The sequence below is a fragment of the Lutjanus erythropterus genome, chromosome 7 (assembly GCF_056507025.1).
Source record: "Lutjanus erythropterus isolate fLutEry1 chromosome 7, fLutEry1.hap2, whole genome shotgun sequence".
NCBI classification, from domain to species: domain Eukaryota; kingdom Metazoa; phylum Chordata; class Actinopteri; order Lutjaniformes; family Lutjanidae; genus Lutjanus; species Lutjanus erythropterus.
In genome coordinates this window covers 34,739,916-34,750,508 of record NC_139323.1, presented here as the reverse complement: position 1 = coordinate 34,750,508, position 10,593 = coordinate 34,739,916, and the positions used below count along the sequence as shown (strand labels likewise).

Genomic DNA, 10,593 nt, shown 5'->3' with positions numbered 1-10,593 from the left:
TACATACATACATACATACATACATACATAGTGGAGAGAGCATGCATACATACATACATACATACATACATACTGGAGACAGCATACATACATACATACATACATACATAGTGGAGAGAGCATACATACATACATACATACATACATAGTGGAGAGAGCATACATACATACATACATACATACATAGTGGAGAGAGCATACATACATACATACATACATACATAGTGGAGAGAGCATGCATGCATACATACATACATACATACCGTAATTTCCGGACTATAGAGCGCACCTGATTATAAGCCTCACCCAGTACATTTTTAAAGGAAAAACCATTTTGTACATACATAAGCCGCACCTGTCTATAAGCCGCATGTGCCCACATTGAAACATGAGATATTTACAAAGAAAGACGGTACACAGAAAGAGTTTTCAAAGTTTTTCAAAGACGCGGCAGTAACACAGCAGCAATATGGTAGTAACACAGCACTAACAGGGCTGGTTAAAAAAACATACCTCACCATCGATTCATTTATGCCAAGTTTACGTGCAGCAGCTCTGTTTCCTTCTTTATCGGCCAGCTCGATTGCTTTTAACTTGAAAGCTGCGTCATATGCATTTCTTCTTGCATTTTCCATGATGAGGGTCTGTTCATGCTAATTTTATTCATGCACAAAGCGCGAAGTTACATTAAACTTGCGTCTTCCTCGACACATATATTCCACCTGTCTCACTCTTACCTTTTCTGCTCGAGCGCCCCTGGCGGCCGTTAGAAAAAATGCATAAATTAGCCGCATCATTGCATAAGCCGCAGGGTTGAAAGCGTGTGACAAAAGTCGCGGCTTATAGTCCGGAAATTACGGTACATACATACATACATACATACATACATAGTGGAGAGAGCATGTATACATACATACATACATACATAGTGGAGAGAGCATACATACATACATACATACATACATACATTCATAGTGGAGAGAGCATACATACATACATACATACATACATACATTCATAGTGGAGAGAGCATACATACATACATACATAGTGGAGAGAGCATACATACATACATACATACATACATACATTCATAGTGGAGAGAGCATACATACATACATACATACATACATACATACATACATACATACATACATACATAGTGGAGAGAGCATACATACATACATACATACATACATACATACATACATAGTGGAGAGAGCATACATACATACATACATACATACATACATACATACATACATACATACATAGTGGAGAGAGCATACATACATACATACATACATACATACATACATACATACATACATACATAGTGGAGAGAGCATACATACATACATACATACATACATATATACATAGTGGAGAGAGCATACATACATACATACATACATACATACATACATAGTGGAGAGAACATACATACATACATAGTGGAGAGAGCATACATACATACATACATAGTGGAGAGAGCATACATACATACATACATACATACATACATACATACATACATAGTCGAGAGACAAACATAGTGGAGAGAGCATGCATACATACATACATACATACATACATACATAGTGGAGAGAGCATGCATACATACATACATACATACATAGTGGAGAGAGCATGCATACATACATACATACATAGTGGAGAGAGCATGCATACATACATACATACATACATAGTAGAGATAGCATACATACATACATAGTGGAGAGAGCATACATACATACATACATACATAGTGGAGAGAGCATATATACATACATACATACATACATACATACATACATAGTATAGAGAGCATACATACATACATACATACATACATACATAGTGGAGAGAGCATACATACATACATACATACATACATACATACATACATAGTGGAGAGAGCATACATACATAAATACATACTGGAGAGAGCATACATACATACATACATACATACATAACATACATAACTCCTGCTGTTTCTACAAAACCTGGACTTTTCAACCACCATCTACTGTCTGCAATGAATTGACTATAGATAAGTACCTCATGCAACCCCGCTTCAAATAATTCAAACTATCCCTTTAAGGGAGTTGTAAGAGATTTCTGGCATTGACTTGCCTCCACTTTATGAATACATTAACATTATTATACACCTGTGAGACTGTTTAATTCATCCTCCACACTCGTATATGTAAAATAGTTTTTATTTTTTAACCAATCTACTGTATATAATTTAAATATTTTTCGTCAGTAGCCAACAGGGAGCTACAGCTGCGTCTCTTTATTTGACCTTGTTGTATAATAAATATTAAATACGGACTGATTTACTATCTTGTATTATGAGCTCATATTTATCAGATAAGCATGCTTTTTCCTACATCTGAGCAAATAAACTGCCAAGTGGGATAACAAAAATCCTTTTATTGTTAGTTTAGTTTACTTACATTTTGCAGCTGCACCCCCTTGAACACTGAGCGTGTGCAGAGGACGAGGGAGATGATGCAGGTGACGATGATGAGGCAGTCGAACAGCACAGTCAGATATACGTTTCTAGCAGCTGAGGGAAAACAGAAATTAAAATTACTCTCATGTGAAAAAAGGATGAACAACAACAACAACAGAAATCCTGGATATGTGCTTAAAGAAATACACATGATTCAACTGCACATAGCTAATTCAGCTCTGACAACTTACCTGCTCCAATTACTTGCCAGTCTCTGCATTCATTGATGTCTACATCATTCTCCAGGTCGATCTTTATCCTGCCACTGTGAGCTTGGTTGTTGAAGGTGATCTGTTAACACACAGTCATGTTTAAGGAATGAAAGGACTAAATCCTTAAAGAGAAACCCAGTAGCTAAATATTCACTTGCTAGACCCTAAAGATAACATTTCACTATGCAAATAACAGCCACTCTGTGCAAACAGCCTCAGGCTGCTCAGATTTGTCCTCAACGTTGCTCAAGACTGATACCAACACATTTAAAAGGGATAGTTTGTATCATTTTGGAATGGGTTTGTACAGAGTTGGTTGTTTTATTACGTCTTTTACATCACTTTTTTCTTGTTACATTGTTTTTTCTTGTTACATCTTTCACATTATTTTTTGTCTTGTTGCATCTTTTATGTAATTTTCGGCTTGTTTCGTCATGCATGACGGGCACTAATTTATACACCAAAGAATCATCTTTCCTATGTATTAATGTCTCATTCATTTAGTTTAGTCTGTCCAAAGCCACCAGACTCCTTTTGCAAAAACAGCAACATTTAACCTTGCCGAACACAGGAGTTGTTGGTCTACCATGATCTTTTAGTTTGTTTGTGTTTTTGTGAGAGTTTGGTGAATTTTAACTATCCTTTAAAAAAACAGAAGACACACAATAACACGATCAAACTAACCAAACAGGGCAATCATAGACCAATAAAATTAATGATTTTGCCTAAAGAGTTTTGTTGGTTTGGATACAGCAATATTTAGCTTGTATAGTAGAAGGTTTCTATCAGAAAATGCTCACCAACAGCAAAGTAAAGCAGTGAAAATATTCTAAATATAGCATACATTTAAACTGAGATTGATTTTAAACACCATATACTGTCAGTAATAACCTGACTATAGATAACAACCTCATACAACCCCACTTCAGATAATCAGAGCTATGACTTTAACTCCCGTCATTGCTGTGTGAACAGGTGGAGCGTCACAAGGAATCAGTCACCATAAAGGCAGCAATGAAGTGATCAGATGTGTCATATCACTGGTTTTAAAAGACAAAGTCTGAGGTGATCCACTCGTGTTTACTGAGCCATGAAGACGAGTCAAGTGACGTACGATAACAGTGAAGTCGTAGCAGTCTGGCAGCTCTCGATGTCTAACAGTCTGCAGATTTATGGCCTTGAGGACAAACGTGATCTTGACAGAGATCAGCCTGGAAGACAGAACAGGTACATTTTAAGAGGCAGTTTGGGTTATTTGATGTGAGGTTATATGAGGTACTTAATGACAGTCAGGGTCTAGCTACAGTAGATGGCAACAGGTAAAGTGACACCAAGGTAAAGTGGTGAAAATATTCTAAATATAGTATACACTTAAACTGATTGATTTATTTTACCGCCATCTACTGTAAGTAACACACTGACTGTGAATAAGTACCTCATACAAACCCACTTAAAATAATCCAAACTATTTTCAAAACATCTACAAAACCAACAGTGGAAAATAATTTATGTACAAACCTTTTGAAATGCAATTCCAAATGCGGAAGCACTTCTTGTGGGTGATACATCGGATAAACTTCAAGGCAGTCTGTTAAACACAAACCACAACAAGAAGAAAAAGACGGTGTTAAAAAAAGCAACGTCAAATATTTTGCAAAACAAACATTAAACAAGGCAAGTTTTATTGTTTTTCCTAAAATAAACAATCATGCATACATACCAGTTTCCACATTGGCATCGATTTCAAAGGTCTCACTTCCAGGGAAGATGGTACCGTTTCTGTAGAACTCCTGACACAGTGACAGCGGGGTGAACAAACTGCCGTTTTTCTCATATTCATGATTGCCCACTGTGATGTTGTGCAGACTTCCATACTAGAAATTAATAATAGAAATATCATGCATAAAAAAAGTCAGGTTTGTTGACAGTTTGACAGTGTTGGGGTGGAGAACTGTCATTTTACAGAAAATTTATGCTGTGAAATGACACATTTAAACAACATAAACTAAGTCCAGTCCCATGACAAGCTCCTTCTTATCATGGGAGCTTGTTAAGCTTTTTGGCCATATAAGCATACAGATCTATAAAAGTCCAACAATCATTTGCATTGACAGAAACCAAAAGGAAAAATCTATCGTGTCACATGTTCAAAACTAAAAGGGGTCACTCAGCGATGTTCAGATCTCCACCAAGCTGCTGAAACATCGACTGTAATGCCACCAGAACTGCCAGAAGCAACCAGCAGAGATGTGCAACGTTCTGAATAAAGTTTTTGTTTGTATAGTACAGTGTAGTGTAAGTTCTCCTATCTAGATGCAAAGTTTTTAATAAAATGTTTGGTACAGTATAGTCTTGGTTTTCTTTAAGATGCACAGAATAGTGTAATCTCTGCACCACCTCCTACTTGCAGCATCCAGTACGTAAAAAAAACACTTCAAAAGACGACAGTGTTGCTTACCGCCTGTTATATCACACCTGAAATACATAGACCATCTTTTTTTAAAAAGTGAATGTAAATGACAGTTATCATGGCCTAAAACAATGTTCTGTTCATCTTTAAAAATCAAGTCTAACAATGACATAACCATCAGTGCAAAATTAAAAATGGCTAAACTGAAAAATCAAAAAATGAATCAAATCTTGTATTTGGAGAACCATGGCTAATTACAAGCAGCCAGGCATCTTTACAAGAACATGACTGATATAGAAATCTACATTTTTGGCGTTTTTGTTGCCTGTTTGTTGGTCGGAGCCTGCATGTCTCAGTGGAGGTTGTCACCGTTTTGGCATAAAGCTGATAATAACTCCATTTAAAGGCGGGGTGTGCTATTCTGGAGAAAGATTGTTTATATTTGAACTCGACAACCAAGTGCTCCTTCAGAAGATTGACCATCTGTTTTGCTCCCCCTCCCCATGTCCTCTGCACAGGCACAAACGTGACCTGTCATTGATTAGCTGCAGTTGTGTTGTGCAGCTCAGTCCGAGACACTTTTACAGAGCCAAGGCTGGGAGGAAACATCAGATTTTTTTCAGTGCACACACAGAACAGGGAGCCACAGGACCACTAGCTGAGAGATATTCACCAAAATTCCTAAAAACAGCGCACGCCACTTTTAAATCCCAACAAGTAACCATTATCATGACAAAAACTGTCTCACTACAGTGACACAGCTACTATGTGGACTAACATCATCACACATTAATACATTCAATCCACAAGAGTCTCAGCCTCCCACTCAGAAAACATTATTTCATTTTTGATTTGCGCAAATAACGTAATGCTGACCTTTTCAATAAGGTGGTTAAATGAATGAAAGGGGGATTTTGTGTTTGCACAGTCAAACAAATCCGCCACAGGTGGAAAACGTAATCAGAGTGCACACAGCTGTGTGTACATGGGAATATTAAATGAATATTCATTTTCATTAGCCATGTAAACAGCTTAGTAGGAATATGGCCTTTTTCAGAATAAGGGCAAAAAACTGAATATTGTGTGCATGTCAACTGTAGTCGTGTTGTCAATGGATAGTCAGGTGTCTCCTTCAGGCTTCTTGGATGTTTTATGTGAAGCAACTGTCTAGCTTTGTGTCAGTGTTTATGTTTCTGTGATGTTTTTATCCTTTTTTATTTGAACCAACAGGTATCCTTGTTGTTTACTCCAACTCTGACAGACCCAATTTTTGCTATTTCAATCCTGTGTAGGACCCCAGTCTGCAGAAATATTGAATAAAACATTTTTAATGTTGGGAAAAATAACATTTTTACTGCATGCATGGAGCATAAAGTGCATGTCTGGAAAGGAGAGACCCTTTGAAAATGGCCAAAATTTAGCTTAACTATGGAATATTATTTGGCCCCCTTCCCAACAAGCATGACATTTTCATCATTTTCATCATTTCAAATGATACAAGAATCAAGCTTTAAAAGGGAAAATCAAAAATGCACATTTTTCCTCTGACCTGTAGTGCTATTTATCCATGTAGATCAGGCGTGGGGGCCACATGAGAAATTTATCAGGCTGCCACGGGCCAAAAACAAATCATTTAAGTTCTTAATAATGGCTAAACCTCTGATAATGGTCAGAAGTGTTCTATGTAGGCACTTCTACTTTTGGTCACCCTTCCTGAATTATGATGAACTGTGGGCAAATATTTTGTTGCCAGTATCAAAAACATGATGTTTTACAGCGTACCATGCAGGCCGCTTACAGGTTGCAACATTAGCAACAGCAAAAGTAGAAGAACAACGTCAACAACACAGATGTACAGCATTGAGTGAATAAAGTTGCACTTGGTGGTGTAAAGGTAAGCAAAATGCTATTGACTGTCTTTGATAGATTTTTAATTTTTGGTATTTCCATGATGGCCTTGTGGGCCACACGAAACCCTTTAGTCGGCCACATCTGGCCCCCGACCTGCATTTTGCCCAGGTATGATCTCGATAGTTCTGGTGTTGAGTTGCCAAGTTTTGGAGATATCAGCCGTAGACATGTCTGCCTTCTCCCAGCTATATCAAGACTGACTGGCACTCAGCTTGTGGCGCATTAAAGTGAAAGAAAATAATATATAACTAGTATATAAATAATTTTCTTTCTACGGTAGAATCTGCCAGAGCTCTTTTCTTTCTATGAGAAATAAAGTAGCTCCTACATGAAACTGCTCACACCAGGGTCTGTGGAATATCTTGACTAACCGGGTCATGAAATCTGGAAAGAGACACTGGTGTAAAACTTTTCAAATACATATTTTTTTAGTGCTTTGATCACCACAAGCCAAGTGTCATTTAGTCCAATTGTTTTTAGAACGAAGGCAGACATCTGTACGGCTGATCCAAAATTCTGCAAACCAAAACCTCGATGAATAAAGAGCACTACAGGTAAGAGGAAAAATATGTATTTTTCATTTCAGGCTGAACTGTCCCTTTAAAACTTAGTCAGCTACAGCCAATGAATGATAGACAGATGTAAGACTCTGACACACAATCAGACACATGACCATAAACTGACACAGCAACAAATTCCAGCAAATATAAATCATACCTTCTTGGTTTTCCTTGTAAAATAATAAAAAGATTCACTGACCTGTCCAATGATGTAATCGATGTGATCATAAACATCAGCCTGTCTGTAAACAGCATACGTATCCATGCCACCATCGACATAATCTTTCAAGAAGAGGTGCTTGAATGCCATCAGATTTTCCTCCTTGAACGTGACGACCATTTGGTTGCTCAGCCCAAAAGACACTAACTGAGATGAGAGGGAAAAAAAAGACATTTGTCATCAAAATGGCGAAACAAACATATTCCACACCTGTTCAGGTCATGTGATCACTACCTGGATGGTAATAATGGCAATTTTGATGATCTGCAGTATGAGTTTCCATGGTTTCCGCCCACGAGCGTGGTACTTCTCACAGGGGTTCATGAAGTAATATTTGATCCTCCTCCTGAGACACTCCACATTGTCCAGGTCCTCAAGACAGTGATGGTCCGCCCAGGGAGGGGGGCTGTTTGTCTCACACACATCATACAAGTCACTGGACTCCTCCATATCTGAAATGTATTAAATATGAGTGACTTATCTGCAACAAAACTGAGATCAATGAAATGTGAGGAAAAATGCAACATTACTGATCACTTTTTTGAAAACGTACGTCATGTTTAGATTTTGAAAACCAAGTGTGGCCTTAATGGCACTAATAAATCAAAACTGGCTTGAGCGTGCAAAGCCTTCAGTTTATATAGCAGCTGCAAAATGTAATGCAACCAAGTACAACTGCAATGTAATACATCTTTTTTTGATTATTTTGTGGTTGTTTATAGTATTGATGCGGTTTACAATTATTTTCCAGGCCATTTACATACATAAGGGCAACAAAAATGTAAATGTATGCAAAGTACGGCCACAAAAGGTTGAATAAACACTTCATGGTATCAAAAAAGAACATTAAAAGCTTCAAATATAAGAAATATCTTTTTACATGAATTAAATCTCATCACAGTTACATTAACATTGCATACAGTAATAGAACATCAGGAAAGTAAATATCTAATTATTTTAGGTAATAACATCAAATAAATTTGTCACGGGTGTTACAGTTACACAAAACATCTAGTTTGAAATAATTCACTGATCCTTTGAAGGTATTTATGGATAAAGAGGTCAGTGGAGGAGTACAGCAGACAAAGGCACGGTGAGTCAGATTTCTTACTTTGACTTCTTTTAGAATTTCACATAAAGCTTTTAAATCCATAATTTGATGTAATCATCTAACAGCCACTTGTATGAAAACCAGACATAAAAATTGATTACACAGACTAGTTAAATGATTTTGATATGATCGAAGCAGTGAAGCAGTGACACACAACAGCCATTCTGTTCACTTTATAATTTTTTTTCTCTAAATTGTCACTGGTGTTGATTTTTTCACTGGTAACACCAGTAACACTAATGATGCTCCTGTATAAATGTCAGTGGTATTATGACATGTTTTTTTTTTCCAGTGATGTGACATTAAAGATGCTTTTTTTTTTACTTTCTAGAAATTTCTTTGCTGATGTAATCATTCGTTGATATTTTACAGTTAGTATTAAAGAAATTTTGTTGATTTGACAGAAAAATAAATTAATACAATTCATACAATATGGTTTAAAATTAGATTTTAAAAAAATCTGAATGATCAAATATTTTTCTTGGTCTTATCATTCCATTATTCTGCCTTTAACGAAATATTCAGGTTGAAATGACATCAAATATTTTTAGAAACATTTCATGCTGTTTACATTATAGGAAACACCAATGATAAGGAAACAGCACATGAATTATTTAGCAAAACGTACAGAAATAATAAAAGTACAATAAGCTCCAACTGTCATGGATTCATCTAGTTATATATTGCTATTATATAAATGCTGGATGTCTAAAGAAAATTCATTTTAACAGATTTCTGTCACCCAAATTCCTTAATTTCTGTAGAATAAATCATCTACATGCATAAAAGGAATAAAAAATAGCTAGAACAGAAACACTACTCACTATTGTGAAATCCAGGCTTAACTGTATCAAAAAAGAACATTAAAAGCTCCAAAGGTTAAGATTTATTGCAGGATAGTTGTACTGGATTGTATCAGACTGTACATGTGATACACTACTGCTGGAAATATATTTCTTCTTCCTTGTTTTATTTCATTTGAGGAAACACCTTGACATTTGGCACAAGGTCAAAATAAGCCCTAGTTCTATTTTAATTGTGTTCACCTACATAGGAAGAAAACAGTCTCTGGCGAGGAAGGAAATGAAGTCAGGTGTACCTGAGCTTTGTTGAATAATACACAGCAGCTCAGATTCTGAAACATGGTCAGCTTTCATTGCGGAAAACCATCAAATATTCATTCGTGTAAGAGTAAAACAAAAGTCCTGTCTGACCCGCAGCCAACGGTGAACATTAACGAAATGAAACATAAAATTAGCCAGCTGACAGCTGATTAACTTACCAGCGTCCCGCACGAGGTTAATCAACCTCTGAGTGCGTCCACCTGTTGTCTGCGGCACGCGCGTTGTATCCAGATTTCTTTTTCTAATTAAAAGTCATATCTTAGTTTGTTTTAAATGTTGTTTGATTGTAGAAGCGAAGACTCAAGTAGGCTCAAACACCCGATTCAACTTCCTAAGTGTGTCTTGTCTTGTGATTCTCAGGTAACTTGCGGTAACGTCATCTCACTGCCGCGACCTGATTGGCTCCTGGATCTGGGTTTTAGTGGTCGTGTCTGGAAGGGAATCCTAAACTCGCAAAGATCTCGCGAGAATAAAAAAATACGCCAAACCTTCATCTATCTCTGAACATAACCAACATG

At 36.8% G+C, this 10,593-nt stretch overlaps 1 protein-coding gene across 1 annotated transcript; it reads right to left on the bottom strand.

Annotated features, from left to right (window-relative positions):
- Window positions 1-2,435: 2,435 nt before the first annotated feature.
- mcoln3b (mucolipin TRP cation channel 3b) lies at window positions 2,436-10,362 on the bottom strand. The gene is made up of 8 exons (XM_084723609.1): window positions 10,234-10,362; window positions 8,075-8,292; window positions 7,820-7,987; window positions 4,460-4,613; window positions 4,258-4,327; window positions 3,854-3,950; window positions 2,719-2,818; window positions 2,436-2,581 (listed from the first exon to the last, which is right to left on the bottom strand). The coding sequence occupies exons 2-8, from the start codon at window positions 8,288-8,290 to the stop codon at window positions 2,451-2,453; spliced, it is 936 nt and encodes a 311-aa protein (XP_084579735.1). The 5' UTR covers window positions 8,291-8,292; window positions 10,234-10,362; the 3' UTR covers window positions 2,436-2,450.
- Window positions 10,363-10,593: the final 231 nt, after the last annotated feature.

Bases quoted from the DNA above. Each gene is read 5' to 3' on its own strand.
- mcoln3b (XM_084723609.1), bottom strand. From the start codon at position 8,290: ATGGAGGAGTCCAGTGACTTGTATGATGTGTGTGAGACAAACAGCCCC. The intron at 4,328-4,459 runs GTATGTATGCAT...TGTGTTTAACAG, and splicing joins CGATGCCAATGTGGAAACTG to ACTGCCTTGAAGTTTATCCG. The intron at 2,819-3,853 runs GTACGTCACTTG...GTGTGTTAACAG, and splicing joins GCTACGACTTCACTGTTATC to ATCACCTTCAACAACCAAGC.